This window comes from Panthera leo, chromosome C1, assembly GCF_018350215.1.
Source record: "Panthera leo isolate Ple1 chromosome C1, P.leo_Ple1_pat1.1, whole genome shotgun sequence".
Classification (NCBI taxonomy): Eukaryota; Metazoa; Chordata; class Mammalia; order Carnivora; family Felidae; genus Panthera; species Panthera leo.
In genome coordinates, this window is record NC_056686.1 from 133,729,995 (window position 1) to 133,757,701 (window position 27,707).

A 27,707-nucleotide genomic window follows, 5' to 3' on the forward strand; every position below is an offset into this window, starting at 1 on the left:
CCACGTCAGGCTCTGGGCTGACAGCTCGGAGCCTGGAGCCTGCTACAGATTCTAGGTCTCCCTCTCTCTCTGACCCTCTCCCACTCTTGCTCTGTCTCTCTCTCTTACTCTCAAAAATAAATTTTAAAATGTTAAAAAAAATTTTTAAATACCAGTGTTGCAAGTTATGTTATTCTATCTTAAACTACTGATGAAATATGCACAATGGCAGAAATGCTCCTACTGTAAAAGAGATTATTTCATGTCAGTAAAGAGCTTTACAAAGCCCTTATTTATGTTATGACAATAATTTCTACCAATTTATTTAATACTTATGATTGTGAATTACAGTATTTAATCATGGTGCTATGCCATTTCCCTAGAGAAATAGGGAGATGGGTGGTAACCTCATCCCTGGCCTCTCTGAGAGCCTGGACACATCAATAAATATACATTCTTGACATTAAAGTTATGTTATCAATATCCCTTAAGGCGTGTAATAGTGTTTTGGTAAGTGTTTCTCTTTCTATTTTCCTGTTTCCTCATTTTTCGATAACTTGGTCATGGAAATAACTAGATGCCATAAATAGATGTGTGGAAAACAAGTGGTTGATTATCCAAATCCACGGCCAGGATAAGTTATTTTGAATTATAGACGACCAGTTTTAAAACAATCTGAAACTAATTTCACCATTTTGTCGAAAATTTTTTCTTTATTTTCCTTACATAACAGAACACTCCCTTTACCTATAATACACTAGAGATGATCAGGCTAATGATACATCTGGAATCGGATTTTCATTCTGTAGTTTCAAATAATCAGACCAATGCACCTTACGTTATAGCGATTATAAGAAAAAAAGAATGGAATGGGATAGGATAGGATAGGATGAATAGAATAGAATAGAATAGAATAGAATAGAATAGAATAGAATAGACTGGAGGGAGGGAAGGAGAAAGAGGAAGGGAGACTTCACAAATGCCTTGGGTTATTTTCTGTTCAAAAAAGAGCAACAATGTATATGTAAAGGTTCTTCTCCTGTCCACCACTAGTTTAATTCGTGCCTTTTCCTGGGGAATGAACCTTAACTACAGTGTAAAATCCAATGCTACCTATTGGTCTTCTATGATTCAACTAGACTTAAATTTGTTGATGATTAACTATGACTGAATTTTATGATTAGTTTGTTGAAATTAAACTATTAAGATTTCTTGGTGTAGAACAGAAATTTGTTTTCTCTCTGAGGAAGGGATATTTCGTGTTGATTTACTATTTCCTTCCTTCTCACATTTATTATTTTTTTTTTCTTTTATCCTTTCAGTTCTTTTATGGACAAATATAAAACATGCCCTTTTATTTTCAGGTCTAGATGTTGATGGAATATACAGAGTTAGTGGCAATCTGGCGACAATACAGAAGTTAAGATTTATTGTCAACCAAGGTAAGTGATTTCTTCACTTCATTTTTCTCAGTAGTTTCATCTCTAACGATATTTCAGACTCTGTGCTGTATGTATTATGAATCTATAATGATAAACACTTTGAAGAGAACAAGAGAAAGTTGAGTAAGCAATTGTCACCAGAGAAATAAAAGATAGCCAGCTTACTTGGAGATTAATAGACAGAAAAACCAACTAACAGTTTACGTGAAATGAATAATTAGTGGAAAATGGCAAACTAAAAATTAAAAAAAAAGAATAATAAAAGGGCAAAATAAAGAAAAATAACCTAGCTTTGAAAAATGCTACTGGCATATAATAAACACTTAATCCATATGGATAAGTACTTGAATAAATGAATAATGGGAACATCAAAGTCAAAATCATAGACGTTAGAAAAATATGTAATAGGTAAGTAAAAGAATTAAAAATTAGGAAATAGATGTATCATCAAAGAATTACAAATAGAAACAATAATGAGATACTACTAAACACCTATCAGGATGGCCAAAGGCTAAAACACTGGTAACACCAAGTGCTGACAAGGGTGTGGAATCCCCATTCATTGCTAATTGAAATGCAAAATGATACAGATACTTGGAAAGACAGTTTGGTAGGCTCTTAGGAAAATGTATTTATACCATACTATCCAGCAATCGTGCTCCTTGGTATTGACCCAAAAGAGTTCATAACTTGTGTTCACACAAAAGCCTGTGCACAAATATTTCCAACAGCTTTAGTCATAATTGATAAAACTTGAAAGCAGCCAAGATGTCCATCAATAGGTGAATGGGTAAACAAACTATGGTACATTCATATAATGGAATACTTTTTGGTGATAAGATGAAATGAGCTATCAAGTCATGAAAAGACTTGGAGGACCTTTAAATGCATATTGCTAAGTGAAACAAGCCATTTTGCAAAGGCAGTCTACTGTACTACCCCAACTATATGACATTCTGGAAAAGGCGAAACTGTGGAGACCATAAAAGATCAGTGGTAGCAAAGGATGTAGACAGAGGGAGGGACGACTCATTGAACACAAGGGAGTTTTCGGGCCATGAAACAATTGTGTCTGATATTATAATGGCAGATACATGTCAGTATATATTTGTCAAATCTACATACTATACAACACTAAGAGTGAACCTTAATCTATAGAGTGTACTTAATAATAATGTATCAATATTGGTTCATCAATTGTAACAGATGTACCACACTAATGCAAATGTTAATAATAAGGGAATTGTGTGTTGGGGTGGAGGGTAGAGGGGTATATGGGAATTCTATATATCCCACTCAGATTTTCTGTAAACCTGAAACTTCTTTTAGAAAAAGCTATGAATTCTAAAAAATAAAAATAAAAATAAAAATAGGAAATGTTACAGGAAAGAAGCAGACCCAAACATCGTAAGTTGGTTGAGAACAGAAAAACGGGTCAAAAAATCTCTATACATCTTAAAAGCTAGGATTTGAATCATCTTTGTCTCTTCCCCCATTAACCAATAGTAGCCCTAGGGTGTGCATAAAGGGAGGTCTTAATTAATACATGTTGAATAATGTTTGTGTATATGTGTGTGTTGCAAATAGGAGAAGTATTAATACAGAGAAGCATTAAATCCTCCAACAGTGTAGTTTGGGTTGAACCGCCCTTTTAAGAGTTGAATGCAATAGTTCTGGCCAGTGGACACATGATTCTTATTTCTGAGAATCTTTGTAACTGAGAATCTCGTCAGCTCTGTTTGCTCACTAATGTGAACCTTTGTGTTTCACAATTACTCTCCTTCTGGGGGGGGGGGGTAAAAAACCCCAAAAACAGAACTAAACTTTACCTCATTTATTCATAGTGGGCCCATTGGACTGAACCAGAATGCCCCCTCTGTGAGTAAAAATTGGATAAAAAAGCCCTAGCCTCATTTTCGTTCCTGCTTATAACCAGCTAAAATCATTCTTTTAATATATTTCATACTGAAGCCATATCCTGATTGGGATTCTAGACAGCTGGGCAACACATTTCTTCTACAAAGAAGAAATCTCAAAACAGAAGCCATGCTAGAAACAAACACTAGTTGCATTTCCTGCCTTTTAAAAAAATTATGCTCAGCAGTTTGAAAAGGCAAAAAAAAAATCTGCAATGAAAATATGAAATCTGTCCATCTCATCTTTTGCAATCCAGACTTCAGCGTCCTCTGAGGCTGTGTAGCTGCTCATGTTTCCATGAGAGTTGACAATGTAAAGCTGGACAGAGGCCTGAGTTGGTATCTGGTAGCACAGAATTGTCAGTAAACTGTCTCCCTGGTTTATAGCACTGTCACAATGCAGCATGCTCAACACAAATTATGCTACATTAGGACCTTTGATACTGGCGATTTCATCCAAGTTGTGTTGTGGAGGTTTTTGAATTAGATGATAAAAGAATGCATATACCGGTCTGCCTCAAAATTTTGTTAATCAGATTATCCTTTGAATGAAATCTCTGGAGTGACCCCACAACTTTGGTGCTAACGTCAGACCTTCCCATCTATATGCACACTGATCTCTGACAGCAGAGCTGACTTAGAAGAGAATCAGTGCTGGGTACAAAGAGGCTGACTATGTACATTGTAGCCTCCTTTCTGTGTGTGTGTGTGTGTGTGTGTGTGTGTGTGTGTGTGTGTGTTGTGTGTGTGTGTGTGTGTGTGTGTGTGTGAGAGAGAGAGAGAGAGAGCAAGGAAATAAAGTGGCAATGAGTGATAGATAATTCCATGCAAAGCATAAAGCGGTATGTGAAAGCAATGCATTGTTTTGTATTCAAAGATGGAACATACATGATTTTGACATAGTCTCATTGTATTAACACCTTTTATTTCCTCCATGTTCACATTCCACAATGTTTCTTATTTAGATGGTTCTAAATATACATTTTAAAAAATGAACAAGTCCTACCCACCATTAGGCTAGACAAATGAAAACTGATTTGGGGGATTTTCAAGAACAGTTCAATTGCAATTTATGTATTTCACTAACTTTCGTGAATGCTATAATCATCAGCAATTCTAAATACACCAGTTGAATGATTCAATTTGTTTTGGTTTTCTGTTTGACTCACTAAATCAGTAGGAATTGGATACCCTCATTATACTTCCAGATCAGATGGCATACAAGTTAAATTCAAAGTGATCGCTTTTGAAAAGCATGTTCTAATTATAACTAGTAATGTTGATAATAATAATTATTATTATTATAAAAGTAGCTAACATATTTTCATAATTTATTATATGCCAGGCACTGTAGTAAAGTGCTTTACTTATACCATTTAACTTAGTCCTTTCTACCATCCCACAGAATAGGAATTATTATTGTTCCCATTTTAAAGGTGAGGAAACTGAGGTTCAGAGATGTCAAATAATATCCTAAGGTCATAGTTCAAGTAAGTGAAGGAGGTGGGACTAGATCCCTGGTCTCTATGACTCAGAGCCTATGCTGAAAACCACTACTGCCATTGAGCATTTCACATTCATTAATTGTTGATTATCTTCTTATAAAAGCAGATATCAGTCTTCATGCTACACGTCCTTGTTACTGACTTTCTGTTTACACCTGCTTTCCAGTATTTGTAAGTGACAAGTACTGCCATAGGACTTTGACTAAAATAGTTCAAGAAAGAAGGGTGCCTGGGTGACTGACTCAGTTGAGACTCTGACTCTTAATTCCGGCTTAGGTCACAATCTTGTAGTTCGTGGGATCAAGCCCCGTCCAGGGCTCTGCACTGAAAACGAGGGGCCTGCTTGAGATTCTCTCTCTCTCAATCTCTCTCTCTCTCTCTCTTTCTCTCTCTGCGCCTCCCCCGCTTGTGCCCTCTGTCTCTCTCTCTCTGTCTCTCAAAATAAACAAATAAACATTAAAAAAAATAAATAGTTCAAGAAAGAAAAATGTCTAGGAAATTGCTGAACATCACAGTTATGAAGAAGCCTGGCATTGCCATTCTCTGTAGGGCTTTACATATCTGTGTTTGGACCAAGAAGCTACTTTAATCCAATATTCTGATGTTGCCTTCAGCAGTCATTGAGAACTCTCAATTTACTGGGCCATCGGTGCATGAATAAGCAGTGCTCTGCCTCGTTTGTTGTCTTTGGTGACAGCTTTCAATGACATTTTGCTGATGCAACTCTTACCCTCTATGAGAGCATCCCCCAAAGAAAACTGGTCCATGACCTGAGATGTCAGCCTGTCACCAGCCTGTGACACTGTGTTGATTCTTCAGCATGATCTATAACCTGATGGTTTTCTTACATGGGGGTACTTTTGCAAAGGACCGACTTCAGCATTAAGAATGCTGCATAACCGACTTGAGAACTTTTGAAAGTGGGTCTTGGAAATCTCACTCGGTTGCATCCCCTCCTCCTGACATCAACATTCTGGTTTAAGCCGCCCATCTAGGCTGATTTCCCAAACTCCAAATTCAGCTCAGACGCTCTTTGGTACTACTTAGATATTCTCTTTCACTCTCTAAAAAAAGGGACAAGAAAGACTGGCATCCTTTTTGGAAAATATTGACTATGAAGCTTCTGAAGCCCATGAGCCAATGGGAGAACCACGAAGCACTGGGGGGAGAACTGAGTGGGAATTTTCCAGACTGGTGTTTCTTAGTACCCAGTAACAAATATTCTCTCTAACCATTTCTTTGAACTGGAGGAAGTTGCTTCCCACCAGGATTTTAGACATGTTTTCCATATATAGGAAAAAAATTTAAAGGAAGAATCTTAGGGACACCCTCCTTCACTTTTTCACACCCAGAGGAACAAAATATATAAATGCCATAAATCTACATGGCCAAGAATCTTAATTGGGTGTGTGGGTGTGTGTATGTGTGTGTGTGTGCATATGATTGTGCGTGTGTGTTGTTTCAAATGGGAGACAGGTTTTTTTTTTTTCCCATTAATTTACAGTCTTGCACTTTGCATATCTTTATTCACCCAGATCTTATTGGCATAATAATCCAAATTAAACATTGGCTTAAAGAGATGAATTTGCTTATTTTGAACATGCTAAGAATAAGCTCCATTGAAAATAAACTATTAGAGAAACAATTTCATGTTACCAACTATATCTAAACTACTTTTATATAGATGTGTACCACAATGCCAAGCAAAGCATTAAGTTTAGAGCTACCCCGTGCTTTTCATATTATTTGCAGCATCAAAAATTGAATAAAAGAGGAAACAGAGAAAGGAAGTGAACAATTGGCAGTTCTGTTCTTATAAAATAGCCCTTGTATCAAGTCCATTCACTTTTCTAGTAAGTACGTTTAGATTGCCCTCTTATTATTTTTAAAACGAGGTATTTCCTTAAGCCTGCTTCGCTCTGACTGCCAACCACAGCAGCAACAAAACAAACTGTTACTTGCTTTATCCCATTCTGTAGGGTGGTTTTTCGGTAAGTCAAATCATTGATATTGCACCTTTCTGGCCTCCATGTGACAAGATTATCTTTTAACAATGATTTATTTTTCCCATTAAAGCTGAAAAGATCACTTGATCATAAAAGGGCTAGTCCCTAACATCGTTCAGGGCTTTGGAAACTTTCTTAGACCTCATTTTTCAGCTACATTGAAGTCTGGGAGCTCAAAGACCGTTGATGGCAAAGCTTGTATTGCTTTCTAGCTGCTTAAAAAATGTACTGTCATTAGTAAATAATGCTGAACAGAAGTAAAAACAGTAAGCTCTTCCCATTCATGTATATTTATATAGTCTTTAGTCTTTACACAATATTATGTTTTAAAAGATGTTATTTTTAAGTAATCTCTACACCCAGTGGGAGGCTTGAACTTACAATTGCAAATCAAGAGTCACATGCTCTCCCAACTGAGTTAGGCACCCTAGTTTTTACACAATATTGTAATAACAACTTTATGAATACTTCTAGTATCTAAAATACACAAATTCTGGCTACTTATTTTAAAGCAAAATTATATCATCCATTTATAATGAGTTATATTTTATTATTTATTACCTGCCAAGCAATAACAAGCTGACCTAATGCTGCGGTGAGATAGAGGCAGAGACCAGCCAGTGGACAGAGAGCACCCGGTGAACATCAGTGGAACTGCTGCCTCTTGCTTCTGAGCTATTTGTTAGTCTAATGGAAACAGTTTTAACCCCTTTGAATCTCAAACTCTTCACTTCCAAAATGGGAATAATAAGGAAAACGCAAGGGCTTTAAAAGCTCTGAATCAGCCAAGTGATATTCAGTGCTAACTTTAAGATGTTAGATGAAATCAGATCACTGCAACTTAGTTTTCTTAGGACAGTCATGATACTAAATATTAATAATCAAGTATGGTTTGGGACTTCCACCTGATTGGATTTTCTTTGATGGCATTAAGATTCTTTTTCTAGGAAGAAATACCAAGTAGGGAACAGCTTTGGAAACTGCTTGCCATCCAATGATTTGTCTCACTAGCCAAATTCATAGGACTTTTGGGTTCCTTGACACAAAAGAGAAATTTAGTTTTATTTTATCAATAGGCTCTGGGAATCACCAGATTCCAAAAGCGTAGCTTCAGATTCATGGGAGAGGTGAGTGAAGTCTACCAAAATTTTAGTTCTTAATTCTAATTATGGTTTTGCCATGTAGGTTTGGCAATTGACACCAGAAATTAAATCAGTCAGAGGTATGTAACTACCAATATCCGAGGATATTTATAAAAATCTGTCATCATAAATCATCATCATCACCAACAGAATTAAGTAGTAAAAATTAAAAACTAGTGGGGAAACACACCAAGCTTACTTTTGCTCTTAACTATACTTGATATCACTGGTTGCTGACACTGTATTTCAGAATTATATTAGTTTTCTACTGCTGCATAACAATATTAATACCAACTTAGCTGCTTCTAGCAGCACACATTTATTATCTCTCAGTTTGTGTGGGTCAGAAGTCTGGGCATGGATTAGCTGAATCCCCATAAAGTTACTCTCAAGACGTTGGCCAGGGATGGGTCCTCACCCTGGAGGCTCAACTGGGGACAGGTGGACTTTCCAATCTCACATGATTATTAGGATTTAGTTCCTTGTGGTTTGTTGGAATTAAGATCTCAACATTACTGGCTGTTGACCAAAGGCCTTGTGGACCTCTCCATAGGCCATCACACAGCATGGCAGCTTGTTTCATTGAAGCAGCAAAGGAGAGGCTAGTAGCTTAAGCAAAAGTTATAATCCTATGTAACATAATCATGAAGGTTATATATATCCCATCACCTTTGGTGCCTTTTGATAGTTAGAATCAAGTCACAGTTCCTATCCATACCCTAGGGGAGGGGATTACACAAGACATAAACACAAGGATCAGGGGATAATTGAGGGTCATATAAAGTTTTTCTACCCCAAGAATCAAGTAGGGAGCTTTGAAAAATAAAGATTTGGGAACCCAGTCATAAAAACTCTGGTATAAAAAGTCTGGGGTTGAAGCTATAGGTATTTTCTTTTAAAAGAAAACCTCCCTAGGTAAGTCAAGTGCATAGCCGTGTTTGGGAACCCCTGCACAACATCCAGCTCATTTTATTCTGGTTATCTAGTGGAGACGAGACCCACAAGCCATAAAACGTACAAGGTTTATATTTGAGTAAGGCAGAAATAGACTGTGAACTCTTTTTGTTAACATAATTTCTAATGATGAGAGGTTTTCTTTTTGATTACTGATTGATTTAATGATGTTCACTAGCTTTTATGAACTCTGAGTTACAATTTAGAGTATAACTAAAAAATGCCACAGATGTCACATGTATGTTAGTAGTATGATTTAAATTACTGATCTATTTTTTACAACTACAACTGTTTTCCAATGTTGTAGATTCTAGAATAAATCAAAAAGGAAAGATGTTTTCCCTAAGGATATGCTTTAAAAATGAAGGAGTAAATAATATTTAAAAATGTAACTAAATGATGCCAATGCTAGCATTTAATTGAGAATCTGCTGTATGGTGGGTATGGAAAATTAGACTTAGCTGTCATCCTCATAAAAGTTTGCAAGGTAGATAAACTTTATTTTCCACATGATTTACACAAGAAAATTGTAATTCAGAAAGATTAAGTAACTTTTCTAAGACCACAATATTAATATGTTTTGAAGCCAGACAGTGAATCCATTTTAAACTTACTCCAAAGAATGTATTGCTGAGTCCTGGATTCAATTTACCATGGGGGGGGGGGGCGAGAAACATGTTCTTCTTTTTAACATCAAAGAATCCAAACCACTTGTTCTCATTATAATACTATACTTTCTTGGTGTCCTGTCTGTGGAACTCTTTTATAAGAGAAGACTTCATTTAAAGGATCCTTTTAATAAATAACTCCTACCTGCCTCTGACTTCATCAGGAGTAGGAAGTTCGATTCATCACTGTCTCCCCAATATAGCAAAGTGCCTAATACTGTATGGGGGCTAAATAGAGACCTGTTCCTATAAAGTAAAATAAGAGAATGATGAACTTCTAATACAAACCCACTCTATGTCAATATATGTTGATACATTGTGTTACGTATTCTTGGGTGTTCCATTCATTGTGTTCCATTTCTTGGGTGTCGCAGTAAAGAAAACTCAAGCTATGTTAGATTTTCTCCCAGACTGTTATAAACGAGCATTTAATTTTAGACTGGATAAAAGCATCATGGAACAGAAATGAAGAGTTTAGAACCCTGTGTCCCCTTCTCCTACCTTCATATAACAAAGTTTGAGGAGATATGACTTACTCTTCCTTCACAAAGTGTGTTGTTAGCAATTGGGCAAGTCAGGAATGATATTGGCAGCTGTGGTATAACTTGGCTTGCCAGCTTAGCTCTCCAAAATGTTGGGAATGAGCAGGTAGACAGAAAATCCGTATTGGATAATAGCAATGAAATGATCGCTCTTGTTAACGCCACGCTCTGAATTTTGAATTTTGAAAAAAACGCTTTTGTTTTTGTTTTCACACAGGAAGTCCCTGTTGCTGGTAATTTCAGCTTCTGTGACTCACATATATTTATCTAGCACCTCTTTTCCAAGTTCTCTGTGTAGTTTAGAAGCATTTTCTAACAAAAGTGTGCTTTAGGAAAAAAAAGTATTCTTATCACCTCAAAGCTGCTTCTCAAAAAGGAAAAGTAACCGGTGCATGGCCAACAAGGAACTTTTTCAGGTTTCCATGCAAATCCTGAAGATAAGTGTCCAAAATGTACAAATGTGGGGTTTTGAAGCAATGCTCAAATGAAAATCAGAATGACTTAGAGACACGTAGATTTCAAAACACATTGTCTTTTATGCTCTCACATTCGTGGGCCCACTGGAGGGAGTGGCAGGTATCCCGTCAGCTTTCCTCTTTTCTGAGGGTCCCAAGCACATCAGGATCAATATGAAACTGAGAGGTCAACTCCGTAAAATATGATTTTAGTTTTTACATCATCCTTCCATTGACAGACACTTACAGAGCTCTTATTATGTGCCAGGCAGGCAACATGCAGGATTCTGGGACTTCAGCAGCAAACACAACACATGGACACAGAGCCTGTATTTCCATGGCTATTCTAATCCAATAGCCAAAAAGTCTGGTGATTTATTCAGTGTAAATTGGCAAGAAATACTAGGATCTGCAGGCTTCACAGATTCTTTTCTTCCCAGCTCTCTGATATCACCATGTACCTCTCTTTTGCCTCATTATCTTCTAACCACCCTGGTTTCCTTCCTCAGATACATCAAGCTCATATCCTTACTAAGACCTTGGCTTTTGCTCCTACCTACCTGATATGTGCTTCCTTCAGACCCTGACAAGGCTTTCTTTTTGACACTCAAGTCACCTCGTCAGTGACACTGACACATCTGAAACACATGCCTCTACCCTACCCACCCAGTCACTTGCCACTTCAGTGTCTTGTTTTATTTTCTTCAGAACATGTACTATCTGGAACTGCCTTGCTTCTTTGTCTGTTGCTTCAGTGCCTCCCTCCCTCCTCTCTACTGCACCTCTATGTGAGCAAGACCTTGCTTGTTTTTGGTCACCTAAGTATCCTCAGCTCTCATTGTACCTGGAACATAATGGTCTTTAGATAAATATTTATCGAATCTGAATGGATTCAATAAGAGAATGATTAATGAATAATGGTGGATGATCAGTGATGGTTAGAAGAAAATCTTTAGAATTTGAGAGTTTCGATGAACAGTCCAATGAACCATCTACTTGTCCTCACCTCCCACCTCTACTTGAAGTCACGATCTGACTGTCCAACACGGACCACACAGGAGAGGCTTGGCGAAAGGAGGAGGCAGCTGTGAAGCTGGAAGACCTGAGCCAGCCTGACAACCTGGTTCATTAGGCCAAGAAAGATGGTCTGAGGGAACAATGGATGACTCCCAAACCCCAGTGGTGCTAAGACCGTGTTAACAGGACTGTCACCTGCTTATGTGAATTTCCAGTCTGATCCCTCTCAGTGCCACTGCTTGTTGCCAAAGCTCTTCCAGCTCCATATCAGTCTGCCTAAGGGCACCTCGGGCTCAGATTGTGAGTGACTGCCCTGCTCTTGCTGTGACTCAAATAAAGTAACACAAACTGCAAAGTATATGAGAAGAATTAAGAAAGGAGCAAAATTCGTTTAAAGAATAAAATACAGCTTTAGGTTGCCGAAGGAAAACTTCAAGTAGGGATTTAGTAATTCAGCATTATTTGCTGAAAACTTACCATGAGCCAGGCTCCCTTCTAGGTACTGAGGAGAATTTGAGGGGATCAGGCTGTGGTGGAGTGTAATTTTAGTGCAATGAGATTGCTAATAAGCAAACACATGCGATGCTTATAAGTCATGTCAAGAATCAAGATAGTGAGGGGCGCCTGGGTGGCTCAGTCGATTAAGCATCCGACTTCAGCTTAGGTCATGATCCTCTGGTTTGTGGGTACGAGCCCTGTGTTGGGCTCTGTGCTGACAGATCAGAGCCTGGACCGGCTTCAGATTCTGTGTCTCCCCCTCTCTCTGCCCCTTTCCTGCTCACACTCTGTGTCTCTCTGTCTCTCAATAATAAATAAACGTTTTAAAAAAAAGAATCAAGATAGTGATGTAATAGAGAATAACTGGTGAAGATAAGAGGGAAGGTCGTTAGATTGGATGGTCTGGAAAGATCTCTTTGAAAAGGAGCCATCTGAGTGGAAACCTGATCTGATCGGAAGGAGAGAAGCATGCAAAGATGTGAGGGAAAGCAGAGCAGGCAGAGGGAAACTAGTGCCAAGGAACTAGGGCTTGTGTGAAATCAGGGCACAGAGGTCAAAGAGATGGGCAAAGCCAGTCCGGTGAGGCCCTTGTAAATGAAGATGAGAAGTTTTGCCTTTCATTCTAAGTCACTGTGGTGTCGGAGGGATAGTAATCAGGAAATGATCTGATATTATTTATGTGTTTGTCTTTAATCATTCTGGCTGCTATGAGAAGAATAAATTTCAGAGGGCAAGAGTAGAAGCAGGAAAACAGTTAGGAGGTTGTTACAATAGTTCAGTGAAGATATAATGGTAAATGATTTCTGTGAGGTAAACTGCATATCCCAATCTGTCTCATTTTCCGTGCGCCTCTTTGAACCATTCTTTTTTAGGCAGTAAGGGGCAATGAGAACACTGGCTCAGGAGTTAGAAACCCAAGGTCAGTTTCTGTATGACCTCTTACTAGCTGTGATGTCCTGCCCAAGTCATTACTCTCCCCAGGGCAATTTTCTTATCTTTAAAGGAAGATAGTCCATTCTCTTGAAATGAGGCGATCAACATGAGACAATGACTACATTACACTGGAAAATGCTACACCACATAGAAATGGAAGTTCTATTGAACTATGTCCCTGAGACCCATCCTAATGGAGACAACCATCGTAATCAAATGATATGTACAAGTTTTTTTAAGTAAAGAATATTTGATAAAGGACTAATCTTATATGTTCCTTGGATTATTTAAATATCACTCACATTTTCCCTGGATTACCCCAGTTTAGAGGAATTCCTTTCAAATACTATGCTTGTACTTTCGACTGCTCAACGCACAATAATCACATTATTATTACTATACAATTGATATATATTATTATTACGTAATTATCATGAATATTATTATATATGTGTGTCATATAACATTAAATTAGGTACATAGCATATCTTCTCAACACACTGGACACTGCTAAAGAGCAGAGCTCATATTTTTTAAGACCTTCTGTCCTATATTACCTCAAAGAATATCATACACCCAATAGTCTCTACACGTTTTAATTAATTTATTGATTAGGTCCAAGGTTGAGCCATTTCCTTCAAAAAGGTGAGGCATTTTCTACATGCTAGACATGAGTCTCAAAAGGACTAGTTTACTAGGCATTGCTGAACTCTGTTTCCAAAACATTGGCAAGAATGCATAAATGCATAATATGTTAAGACTAGGTACTGGTCATTTTTATTATCTTTTTTTCTCAATTGTTTCCTCATTTCCTACAATTAGCACATAATTACTTTTGAAAAGACATTTGTTTTAGGGAACTAGGTGAATCTTCTTTAAGAGAAGGACATGCCAAGAGAAGGTTCAGTTCTCCAAAGCACTTTTAAGTGCTGACTCCCTAGATCTTTATAAGAAAGCTATCCACTTCATAGAAGAACACAAGTCCCTATGAGTTTAAATGAATAGCTGAATGTTGCATTTGTTCATTCAGCGTATCTTTCAAGAAGGCACTATGTGTCTCGTGGTAATCTAGAAACAAGCTGGAACCAAAGCCTAGCTATACTCTTTCAACAATTGGTCTCCATCTTGGGGACACTCAGGGTGAGCAGGGTATCCAATAGTCTGCTCAACATAATGTCTGTAAGATTCTAAAGGGCCCACTGGAATCATTTTGCCTAAATAACAGTCTTTCTTACTGTTTCACCATCTCATGTTTGACGTTTCTCCAGACTGTTTGTCTTTTTGTGGCCTCCTCTCTCCCTGCTACATTTTTCCTTAGTGAGTGCGCTGCTGTCCCTTCTTATTAATCTGTTCCTTCCATGTTCTGACAGCCATCAAGTATTCCCTTACCTGTCTTTGCTCTTTCTTTGAACTCTGTTGGGATTCACTGTCCCATCAACCAGCGGGACTGGAGTAAGTATGTACATAATTATTTCATTGGTTTCAATGGAAGGAACAGCATATTTGTCTTTCTGAGTGAGAGGTACACCATTGCTGGTTTTGCTGATTGGGAAACAACACAAATCACACGATTCCTGGAATAAATCTCAATAGGAATTAGCTTCTTTCCTACTCTCTTCACATAGCATGTTATACCTGTGGTTTAATACTGATTTTCATCTATTTTGCACTGTATCTCACTCCCTTTCCCAACCATTAAGTGCTGGAAGGTGAAATGTACTTCACAGTTGCTTCTGGATTCGCCATCACATCCACTGTGTGCAAGCGCCTTATAGGCCCTGTTATTTCAGCCAGGAGAAATGTGTGCCTCGGCGGCAGCATTATAAGTTTTGTCCTCAGAGATCTAGGTGACTTGAAACTGGGTTCAGTTATCAATTAAAGAGTGCTTCTGGAGCTTCTCAGGTCACTCTGTCCTTACACCTGACACCTTCAAGATGTTGAGTCTTAATGAACCTACTTTCTCCACACTCAGACCTATAGCACCCATGTTCTCCATTCCCCCTCTCCCTCTCCCTTTTCCCTTGCCTTCCACTGGACTTTATCGCCCCCATCTACCAAGGGTCTTCTCTCAAGATGACAATCTGTTAATCTGAGTATATTAGATCATGCTCTCTTCTCATCCTGGGAAGTATAATGTAAGGGGCCTTCTATAATCAGAACAGTAGTGAGGATATCAAGTTTTTATATAAGACATTTCAAAAAGTAATGTTGACCCAGCTCAAATCACACCATTTGTCTAACTATAAAACTAGCCTTTGCCTGAAATTTTCTTTTTATGACTCAAGAAACTGTTGTATCTTTCATATGTTTATTCTCACTTCTGAATTAATGTAGTCTTCATGAATGCTAAAGCCAGGTATCTGCCCTCATTACTAATCTGATTTCCTAGGAATTCCTCCTAGTTAAAAATTTTTGGAAGGTACAAAACACAAGAGGCCATATAAAGAACCGCTAAAAGACTTGAAAAGTGAAGTATACTAGCTAGATAAATTCAAATCTCCAAATTACAAAAATGGAAATCCAAAAATGGAAAACATACTTCTAGATATCTTTATCTGTTTCTCAATTTATACCATCTTGTGTGTTTATAGAAGAATAATATTCAGGTACTATTCACTTCACTAGGATATGAAAAGAAAACGTTAACTACAGTGCAGCTTCCTGACTCAAAAGTCTGTAACTGGTATTAATGAACTTCTAAAATGCTAATTTTCTTGCTTACCCCAACAGAAAGACGCCTTAAAGCAAAATCTCTCATTTCTTATCTGCTAAAAGCAATGTGTTTGCATCCCTTACAAAATAAAATGGTTGAAATAGGGTTTTTGAATGGTTTAAAGTTTCAAGGACTTGTTCACAGTTATTCTTATAAAGAAAAGAAATTTGTAAAATCACATGCCTTAATGGTCCCTTTGCTAGAAAATGGAAAAATTCCCAAATATGTTCCACTGTAGGAAAATCAAAAATAACATGCAAACTACAAATATGTTGGCCAATTGAGAATATTTATTAACTAAATAATTTAATAATAAAGAAAATGCCTACTTGATTAATTGTTGCCGAGTAAAAATTACAATAAAACTGTCTTGATCAGTGCTTTGCAGAAGCGCCATTACTGTCTGTGCAGTTGTTTAACAAGGATTTAATTGGAAAGATAAGTGAATGCACATTTAAAAGTATTGTTAATTTGCTTTATAATCACCCCATCCTTCACAGTATTGACAGCACAAGGCACAAACCCCTTTCTGTTTTACAAGTATTATTTTCCATATGTGCACAATAAATTCTGAAGCAGTAATTGGAAATTTTATGGGTTCCAACATACCTAGTATAGTGGGTTTAGAGGTGCACTCTCCTTTATCAGAGGTAACCCAGTTCTAGTTGTTGGAAACAAGTGACAGATCTGATTTGTATATTTCCCCTACTCACTGCAGATCATAATCATATTTCGTCCACTTCTAGAAAAAGTTGCATCTTTTGTATTTTGTGTCTTATAAAAGGAGGATTGAAAGGAGAAAAAAAAAAGAAGTCTGGCTTGCTGTCAATCTGTGACTGTATTATTTTCTTTGAAAATGCACATGAACAGTGGAGGTTCTAGTGAAGGATGGTGTCTAGACTATACAGCTATACCAAAACACCTTTTTCTGAACATTTGTTAAACCTGAACCCATAAAAGGGTACAAGAAAAGAGGCAAAGAACATCTTTGATGCACCATCTCTCCTTCTGTAGCCACACATGCACACAGACACTCCCCTCACCTCATACACCCCTCAGAGTTTGGAATCATCTGGTCAAAGATTCAATCAGTATTGTTTTCAGAACAGAGTGAGTGTAATGCCCCAGATCCCTGAGAAACGGGAGGCTTGATGACCAGGATTCCAACGCCTAAACCCAGAGAGCTTCTTTAATACAGAGAGTCTAAAACTGCTCTTGAAGCAAGGCATTTGCTTAGTCTTGCACATGAGGAGAGACTGGAAAGACAGTGTTCAAGTGCATCATTTATTTGCTGATTCAGAAGGAGCCATCATGCCCAGGTTTCATTTCAAAAAGGAAAAAAAGAGTGAAAATGTGAGGCTCATCTTGAAAATGGCTGTGAACTATAATTGAACCTATTTCAAAGGCAAGAACTGTTCCAATTGTCTGTTATCTCTCTGCTGTTAAAGGCTGCCCACCTGATTGTGAGGAGAGGAGAGAGTCCCCAGAGTGGCTCACATGAGTTACATCAAAACCCTGAAAAGATACAGGGAGCATGCTTAATGTCCCCCTCGTCCATCCATGCCCCTATCTTTCTCGAATTGGAAGAAATATCTTTAATTTCGGTTAACTGCAGATTTTTTGTTTGTTTCTGTAGACGGCAAACACTTCAATTATGAAAGCTTAGAAATTCTTCGGAAGAAAATTTTCATTAGAATCTTTTTTCATCATAAACCCCTTTGCCCTCTTGATAAAACATGTTGCCTCATATATTAACATGGGAAAATTAGTTTTGTCTTTAATTTGGTTATGCCTCTCAGTCTATCTTTAATTTGGTTCTACCTCTAAGTGTCTAAACCTTTCACATTTACATTGGCTTTTTATGCGTATAGAGTAAAATAGATACATACTGAGTTTCATATGTCTAGAGATTTTTCCAATAAATGCTAATATTCAACCATTAATAACAACTCACTAGTCATGTGGCAACGTTTTTATTCTTTCCTGTACCTATCTATCTAATATATATAATATATATGAAAAAAATAAAAAATAATCTTTAAAATCTTTAAAGTGTGTACCTGTGTGCCCGTGTTCTGTGTGTGTGTGTGTGTGTGTGTGTGTGTGTGTGTGTGTGTTTATTCTTCCGTTGAGTTTCACTTTCCCTATATATATATATATATGTACCTGTGTGTTGTGAAAATCATACCCAGCACACATACAGACACACTGTAAGGATTATTTTTACTTCTTTTTCAAGTTTCTCCATCAGAGGCATGAATTTTAAAACCATTTGTTTCGGGTGAAAGTGTCTTTGGGACCAAGACCTTTACATGCCCCACTTCAACTAGACAGAGCTGAGACTGGCGCAGTAACGAAATGTCCAGCTGTCCTTTAATTAACTGAAATGAGGAAAATGCGATGTTTTGATGAGAGAACCAGGATTCTGTGCGGGATAATGGGAAGACTATATGTTTCTGTGCCTTCCTGCATATGACGGAGCCATGGGGTGCAGGAAAGAGAGGAGGCTTTTTTATGCTCCAGTAGGGGGAGCTTTGTTTTCCCCACTGTACAAACAGCATGGTGCATGTGTTTAAATACGCCATCCTAAAATGCAGACTTTTCATTTTCATTTTGCAAGTGGGAAATTTCACTATGTGATGGGCACATTACTCTTCTTAGCGACACATTTTGTGCAAACTCATTTGGGAAAGAATAGGAAATTTAGAATACTGCCTTCATATTTCTTCTGGAAATGTTAGCCTGAATCCATTATTTCCAAACCTGATGAGGATTACAGTTCATTTGTATTTCACAGCAACCCATATTGTATTCTGTTTTGTGAAGTAAATAAGAGATGATACTGTTCTAATAGTGCCTGTGTTTTGTTTTCCATATGAATAGTCTTATTCTGGGGGCAAGGGGGAAGGAAAAGGAAGCAGGGACTAGAGTACTTGATTTAGCCTTCTCTAGATGGAATGTGTTATTTTGACAAAGAAGTGCCCTGAATTATTTTATAAATAATCTAAACTGGAGGAGGTGGAACATAAACTCACTTAGGTCACTGAGTACATCCATATTCAAATGACAGTATAAAAAGCACTGCTCAGTAACACCCAAATCTATATCTCTTATTTAACTATGTTTAAAATACTCACGGACAAACCTGATTTGATGGCAGTGTAGGTGGATGCTTATGTGCTGATGAAGGAAATTCTTTACATATAAAATAATTTCCCACCATCACTTCAGTATGTCCGAAATGCCACAATTAGAAAATCAATTTATCTGGCAGGAAAACTTATCTGGAAATTTATCAGGAAATTTATCTGGCAGGAAAGGCAAATCATTTCACCTCTTATACTAAATATGGTTGATTGTTAGTAGCTGGTTAGATAGTTAGGTCAAGATGGACACTGAAACATTGTTTTCAATAAGGGAGAGCGAGTTCTGTCATCCATTAGTGATGTATGGCATAGGCATTGTTGGGGGGAAAAGAAAAAGCTTCAATAGGCACATGCCACGTACTTTCTGTTTCTGGATTATGGTACGAAATAAATAAAATCTGACTATTAGAATGTAAGTATCATAGGAGGCTTACACATTAAGGAAATATGAGCACAAATCTGTTTGTCAGGAAGACTAGCATACAACCTAGCTTACCTCCAAGGGATACAGCAAAGAACAGGAAGTTTTGAAAGAGTCAGACAGAAGAGGAGAAGCATATATTCTAACGAATGAGGAACTCAGAAGGACTCTTAGGAAGTTCAAGAGAAAAAGCTTTGACTCTGACAATGAGTTAGATTTTAAAAAGCCACATTTTGCTTAACCCTTTTACCAAGACTAGCTCTGTTTTATCCACAAGTTGAATTCTTCCCTCGGTGTAAGGAATGACTAGACTATTTTAGTTGACTCTTGTTAATTATGTGAACCATATATAATTGAGTTGATTCCCATTGGAATGACAAGAAGCCTAAAATAATCTTCTCCAAAAGAGATGTTAATGACTTCAGCTGATGACCATGAACACCACCTTTCTGTCCATCAAGGTATTGTCTCACTGTGCATAGAACTACATTGAGAGAAAAGCAAATCACCTTAAATAGAGAAAAACTAAAATGATACATCTAACCACAGTCTTGCCACTTTACTTTCACTTAGTTTGGGCTCAGATTGAGGAGATTTATTTTCATTAAGACAAATTTTGAAAAAAATAGATGAAACCCACCATCTGCACCAAATCTCAATATTCAAGTTAGTTGTCTCTTGTCTTTTAATATGCTCTCAGCCCATTCCTTATATCGGCCAAAATATAATCCCCTTCATCACAGATTATAATGAGAGGTTTGCTTTATTTGGTCTTTTGGTATATGAGAAAGCAGAGGCTGAAAAAGTCAGCACCATTAAGGAAACAACATAGTAAATAAAAAGTACAGGTGAATCAGATAGAACTCTTGATTTCAAAGGACAGAAAGCCTATCTAAATTGTCCTTGATTTTTTTTTTCATGTAAATCTGGAAAATTCAAGAAGCAGCCAATATTTAAGCTTCTCTAAATTCTGGGACATAAACAACCTCAGCTTCTCTTGAGCTGTCAGTTCTGTTCTGCTGCATGTTAGCTTCATTCTTAGTCTCCACATGGTGTAAAATGACTGCAGTATCTCTGGGTCAACATGGTCCCTGCTTCTAGTTCATCAGGAATCTCTTTTCCAACAGGCTTGGCTCCTAATGACCAAAATTCAGTCATTACCAATATCCCTGAATCAACCACTATGGCGAAGACAGTATGATGAGCCGGTTGGCTGAGATGAAGGTCACATGCTCCATATTGGAGATGTAGGTAGAGTCCCATCCAGGGCACACAAATGGAGAGAGGAAGGAGAACGCTCCCCTAAGAAAACTTGGCACGCTGTGTCCAGAAATAAGATGCTCTCTACAATGATTAAATGAACTTTTACAGTTAAGACAACGAATGCCATGTCATGAAGATTGGTGTGTGGGAGAGATGCCAGGCATCACTCAAGCAGTGTTCTTACTTTCAAGCAGTCCTCAAACATGCTCACAACTCTCTAGGTGAATTCATTGCATAGGGTTTGGGGGCTTTTTTTAAACAAACAATAATTGGTTTGGGAGATGATGTACGTAAACTTTGCTGTAATTGATAGGTTCAGGAAAGGGGTAATTGCTTCCCAATTAAGTTGGTTAGCTTGCTCAGACACAAGCATGGGCCCTCACATGTGCTCAGCATTCTATTAATATATAATCTTTGAAATGTTTTAGAAGCAAAACCCACATGCTTTCAAGGTATTTTAAGCTACCAACACTGAAAAGAAAAGAAAAGAAAAGAAAAGAAAAACTATCCTTTAAGCCAAGCACATGATGGTCTACAAGCATCCACGGACCAAGATATATAAAATTACAACATAGATGATGAAATATAAGATATTTAACCTTGGACAAGCAGGGTAAAAACTGGAAAGGTCAGAACAATGATGCAGAACTATGTACCTGGGAACCAGTTTAAGACATGATAACAAATGCGGTTTAGCAAAGGGTCTGACGCAGTGGTGTTGAGATCTTTGTTGTCTCTTCAGTGATTCTCCAGACATAGAGGAAGGTGCTTTTTGGCTGATTTTTTTTTTTTTTTTTTGGATATTGTTAGTGGCATCTGTGCAGGAGAAAATGCCTCGATACAAAAAGAGAAAACTGTTTTTGTTGTATCAGAAACACATGACAAAGCATTCAAATATAATGCAAATAACTGCAAACTGACGCATCCAGCAGTTTAAAAATTGAATAAATAATTTAGCTTTTACACATGGGCAACCCTTGCTAAAAAAAACATGATTCAGAACCCTCCTGTTCAAATCTGTTTTATTTTGTTAATAGATGAGCTAATATGATAGGCATTTAATTGTATAATGTATTATTAGCCATATTCTTTGGCATACCATTAACTTTAAATAGTATTAATATTTAACATTTCATAATACACACTACAAAGTTCTTATTTTTTCCAGCCGAACAGAAAATGTGCATTGATAGTAAATCTCTTTAAAGTCGGTTTTAAGATGCTCAGTATGCAAAACCTGTTCCATTTATACTGTTTGATCAAAAATACTCAAAATGCCACAGCATAATAAGGCAAATGCTGTAATATGACAATGATGCCAAAAGTGTATTATGATTTTGTATTCAAATACAATGTATTGCATAATTAGGCATAATTATATAATTTGAATATTTAAGAGAGCATTTAAAATGTGATAGGAGGCATCTAAGTACATGGACTTCTCAGGGATGGTTAAATCAGAGTGTAAAGTTGCAATTAATATTTGCCATTGAATGGGAAACTAATTCAAACACAAGTTTGCTAGAAGAGGACCTGTAGCTGGCTCAAATCATAAACACTAACTGTCTTGGTAAATCTGAATCTGTTTGAATCTGACCTATGATGTTTTTTCCTTGAGAAAATACTGACGGTATTTAGCTATTTGAGTTCGGATCCATTACTTCTAGTCTCTGTGTGGATCAGTTTGATGTGTATTCCATGGATGTAGATTACGCCCTTAATTCAGATCAGCATTCTCAGAAAAGTATGCTTGTGATCATGAGGGAAACTGAACCAGAAAGAATAAATGAAGTAACGCAGAACCACCCCCATTTCCAGAAGGAATGTTCAAAGGATATGCTACCATAAGAAGTGTATCAGCCAGATTGCCTAGAGCAGCCAGTGTCAGAGGCAACTTTTTAAATAGAGGATGAAGCTTGATTTCTTGTTAATAAATATTTTGGAGGGTGTAATTTTAAGTGAGCAAAGACTGGGGTGCCAGGATATGGCTCCGTCGATTAAGCATCCTGCTTTGGCTCAGGTCATGATCTCACCATTCATGAATTTGAGTCCCACGTTGGGCTCTGTGCTGACAGCTCAGACCCTGGATCCTGCTTCGGATTCTGTGTCTCCCTCTCTCTCTGCCCCTCCCCAGCTCGTGCTCTCTCCCTCTCAAAAATAAATACACATTAAAAATATAAATTAAGTGAGCAAAAATTAAGATTTTGAGCTTTTCCCTGACATGCCCACCCAGAATTTCTCCCTCCATTTATTTGTTTTATTAAGAAAGAACATTGGGAGTTCACAAAAAACTTTTTATTTTCAACCTTGCTTAAATTTTTAATGATCTGAAAATAGGACCAACAAACTAAGTTTATAGCATATTCTAAAATTAGAGGAGAAACTCACAATTTTTTTTCTATTTCATTTTCATTTAGTAGTGACTTAATTCGGGGGGGCAAAGATAGATCAATAAAAGAAATTGTCTCAATTCAAAATATTCAATATGTCAATTCTTTCGAGATTTGTGCCATTGCAATTAAATAGAAAATGAAAAGACAAAATTTAACTAAAGATTTCCCGTTATCTGTTAGTACCAAAGCCAGATAAATTTCTCCAGAGTTCGTCACTTTCTCCAGAAGCTGACCACATCCAATTATTTTCAACCCATGCCCAAAATGAATCTTATGCTCTTGGGAGTGAATATTATTGCTACAATCAGAAAATGGTATGTTTACCTTCACCTCTATGACATGCAGGTGCCAACAGCTTCCATGTTCTGGGTCTTTTGTTTTCATGCAATTTCCTGGCTTAGCCCTTTTTTCAAAACTCAAGTTCCAAATTCCTTTGATGAATTCAGTTTATTTCCTTACTCTTCCTATTACATTGTTATGTGTATGTGACAATATTAATGCCTTCAAATACATTGCTCTAGCTTTGAATTTCTCATATCACTACATATATATTGGTACATAATCCTAAATACAATATTTATTTTTCTTTTTACACTAATTCATGCGCTTATGCCACATCTCCCCGACCAAAAGCATCTAGATCCTTATCGATAGGATTTTATTTTATTCCATACTTTCTACCCTCAACGTGCCCAGAAAAGAGCTTGTGACATAATGGATGCTTTATAATGATGAGATAATGATAACTAATGTTTATTGACTATTTACTATGTGCTAGGTACTTACCCAGATATGTTTTAAAAGAGCCTGTGTTTTCAAGCACAGTTGATGAACGAATTGGCCCCACGAAAAGCCAAAAGATGCAGGAGCCAAGCCACATGTATCGCCATGTACCATAAAGGCTGGACAACCTGGAAATCTTCCGTAGCTTCAGCTTACAAAGAACTGCGCTCATGGTGTCAAACCAGCAACTTGCTGTGCTTGCTAGAGCATAGCTGTGCACCACTGCGCACCTCCTCGCCCCATCCTGGAATTCACTTCCAGCTCACAGCCGCACAAACACCTGCGAATCTCTGCTCATCCTCAAAATGTCATCAAGCTAAATGTCAAAATCAAGTTAAAACATCATCATCTCTCTGAAACTGTCCTTAAATCCCTCAGACAGAGGTAACCTCTCCCTTCCTCCTTTGGTATCCCTCCATTTCATCCATGCTTTAATCATAGCCCTTGTACCGTGCAGTCATTTACTCATTTATCTGCCTGTCTCTACCTTCTCGCTCGAAAAGCCCGAATTCCATAGGGCAAGTACCCCGTCTCGCCTTTGCCTCTGCCCCCTGACACAAGGCCCAGTGCAGAAGTGGTGTGAGAAATTGGGTCTTGCAGGAGTTACTGCAAAGAGAAAAGATGCAGTTTGTACATGAAATGAGCTGCTCCAACCTCGGAAATAGCACATTTTGGCCCCCAGGCATCTTCCCCAAGTTCACATTCTCAGAATCTTTGGAAAAGCACAACTTTCATCTTCAAAGACAATTCCTTAAAACTTTCTTTGGATTGAAGTTACTTTCCCAGTCCCTTCATTGATGGGGAGGGGATTGGAAGATATAAGAGCCAGGCCATTTCTTTCTGGAAAGACAGTAGTTAGGTGGTTAGGTTAGATTATGTATCTAAAGACTCTGGAAAGCGCTAACTGCCGTTTAGCATTCCTTCATGTTAAGTGTTTATGATGCAGGGGAGTTCTTGTTCCTACATGCTGTGCAGTCCCATTTGAGTCTAATAGTGGACTTGACATAAGACGTGCATGTCTCTTACATCATAAGGCTTTCTATTTCAAACTCCTGTACCTTACATCTCTGTGTTTGACAGCTGGTGTCCTGCAAGGCGATGGCCAGTAAGAGGCATGATTGCGCTAAATTGGAAGCATGAGGCAAAGGGGTGTGTTTTTATTAGGGGGGCTGGGAAGGAAATTTGAGGGTAGTGGGTTAGAAGAAATCATCCACAGATGCTGATCTTGGTCCGTTAGTGGATGGGATTTTTGAATTGTGGTAATTCCTGTTTCTGTGACAGTTCATCAAAAATTGAGGGCACCACGTTTGAAAATTACCCATGGTTTCATTTCCAAACTAGATGCAGACTTTGTGCCTTTGATTATTAGAATTATTCAACTCACTCAGTGGGGCAATGAGGAGGGGCACTGGTAAATACTCCCCCAACGGATAGTCTGCAAGAGATTCATTACAGAAGCACAAGGCGGCAGAGCAAACTGCATCACTTTTTAACAAGTGCTATCTAAACACACAGCAGCAACTGATGAGTGAGCCAAAGTGACAATTTGGAAATTCATTTCTCTCCTTCAGAAACGACTATGTCGGCGAGGGGGGCAGTCAAACTGAAAGATGTGGAGACACACTTCTTTCTGCTTTTATGAATCATCTGTAGATGAATTGTGGAAGGCAACAAATGTCCACGGGTCTCTCTGTTCTCCCCCAAAGTTCTTTCTTAAAAATAATATAAAATGTGTCTTGTACCTACTTGCCAATGACTAAGGTAAGGATAATAAATACTTCAAAAACTTTCCACAGGTAACACCAATTTGATAACTCCTTTCACAAAGGTGGCTTCCCTTTTATTCCACCAAACGCAGGAAGTCCCAGCTTTCTCTTCAGAGTTAGAAGAGGACTCAGGTGGAAGATGTACGGAAAGGGAGAGGAGATGAGTACATTTTGGCCATATCTCCTACAAGAACCCTTTCTTTGCTGGTGTCCTGTAGACCTCTGCCACACTCCTGATGTTGCTGAAGGGCACATGAGTGCCATTGTAAAGAGACAGGACTTAAACTGTAAGAGGGATTTCAAGAGAAGCAGGCTAGTGATCCACATAGGGGCATGTCAAAGATTATTTAAGTAACCAGTAATGTAAACATCATGCTACTAACACTGAACAGTTTATCACATAAATATAATTGTCTTCTTTTAGAAGAATAATAAAAGCTGAATCCATATGTTACTTATTATTTAAAATTGTTTCTGCAAGATGTATTAGTCCCATAGAAGAAGCAAATTCTTCCACCAGAGGAGGACAACAGCAGTTTTATTATATTACATTGTCATTTGTTTAATTTGTTTGTTCCCAGTAGTAGTTTCACAGATTTTTATGAACTGTTACTTTTATAGAAAGTCAAGTTACTCATGATGGATGGTACTTGCATTCATTTGAAAAAAAAAAGGGGGGGGGGGTCAGAAAGGTAGATGGCATGGATTTACTTAACCGAATCTGTTTAAATCAATGTTTCTGAATTCTTAGATAAATTGAAAATTAATGTAGGGAGTTAAGTTCTGTTAGGGATATTTCTAAGATTTTGCTGAGTTTACTTAAACATGGAGACCAAATGAAAACTTAGACTGAAAGACCTCCTTGAGCAAAGATAAACTAGGAATTTTTATATTTAGAAATATTCTGAATAAAAGAGTTGTCCAAGGTTTTTTTTTTTTTCTTTTTTTGAACTGGTAACCACAAAATACTAATTTTATTTACTTAGAGTTAAATGTCTATCACTAATTTTAGGAATTTTATTGGTTAAGGAAACTAGTTCCTCCTATCATTCCTCACAATTTCAACTAAATTTATTTTTTACTTATATTACGTGAGACTTTTCTAGGTACAACTGAAATTTTAAAAACTAAAATATAATTGGTATTCTCCATTCATGGATAGATTAAATAAATGCAGTCTGAAAAAATATCACCCAAGAGTCACCGTTACCATTTTTTGAACTGCTAAATGTGTATTCTATTGAAGTCAGATATTTGGAAAAGAGTGTCACGAGAGCAAATGTCCAAAAGCATTTGAATAAAGCAGTCCCGAGAGGGTTGATGCAATAGATTACAAGTCCTCTAGATATCAAGTATGTGAACATTCACAATCAAATTCATTTGCCTCAAAGTGGTAGACTTAAAACTCTCAAAGAGAATAGCAACACTATGTAAACATAATCTGGATCATTAGAGTTAAAATTCTGACAACATAAATATGTAGCATATATCTACCAAAGCCGAATGAAGTCAAGCCATAATTCAGCAAAATAATTTTTATGCATGTAAATAATTTAAGTCATGCATCTTTTCTTCTTAGTTGCAAGATTCTAAATCTAAATACCTGGATCATTCTGAAAATGAGACATGATGAGATCAGTAACTACTGGCAGATGAAATCTGTCATTTTATATAGTCCCAAATAGTATATATTTGGCTTCAGAATATCTTGCAAATATATTTGCATTTACATTTTACTTTTTGCTTTGAAAACAATTTTACATGTCCTAAGCATATTGATAAAGGCACAGAAAGATGGATCAGGAATGTACTGTTAAGAAGTCATCCTGAGATTTAAAATGTTCTAAGTGTAGACAATTGCAAGATAAATCCTATAGAATGTTCATAGTTCCATAAATGACTAAAACTCAAAGAAGGCAGAGATCTCCTTAGCTCCATGACTTTTCTCTATCACTGTACATTGACTAAATGGATGATGATAAAAGCACCTCAGCCCTGATCTTAAGTAAGTGTGTTGCTGTGAAAAGAATATTAAATATAAAATACCTGGGGTACCTGGTGGCTCAGTTGGTTAAATGTCTGACTCTTGCTTTTTGCTCAGGTTATGATCTCACAGTTGGTGAGATCCAGCCCTACATCAGGCTCTGCGCTGACAGCCTGGAGCC

The 27,707-nt window shown here is 37.4% G+C and overlaps 1 protein-coding gene across 2 annotated transcripts in view; it reads left to right on the forward strand.

Moving 5' to 3' along the window:
• ARHGAP15 (Rho GTPase activating protein 15) overlaps positions 1 to 27,707 on the forward strand; it is a 609,505-nt gene that overhangs the window by 409,900 nt on the left and 171,898 nt on the right. For both annotated transcript variants that reach the window (XM_042948667.1, XM_042948666.1), the window contains one exon: positions 1,344 to 1,421. In XM_042948667.1, coding sequence (XP_042804601.1) covers positions 1,344 to 1,421 — 78 coding nt within the window. The remainder of the gene's footprint in view (positions 1 to 1,343; positions 1,422 to 27,707) is intronic.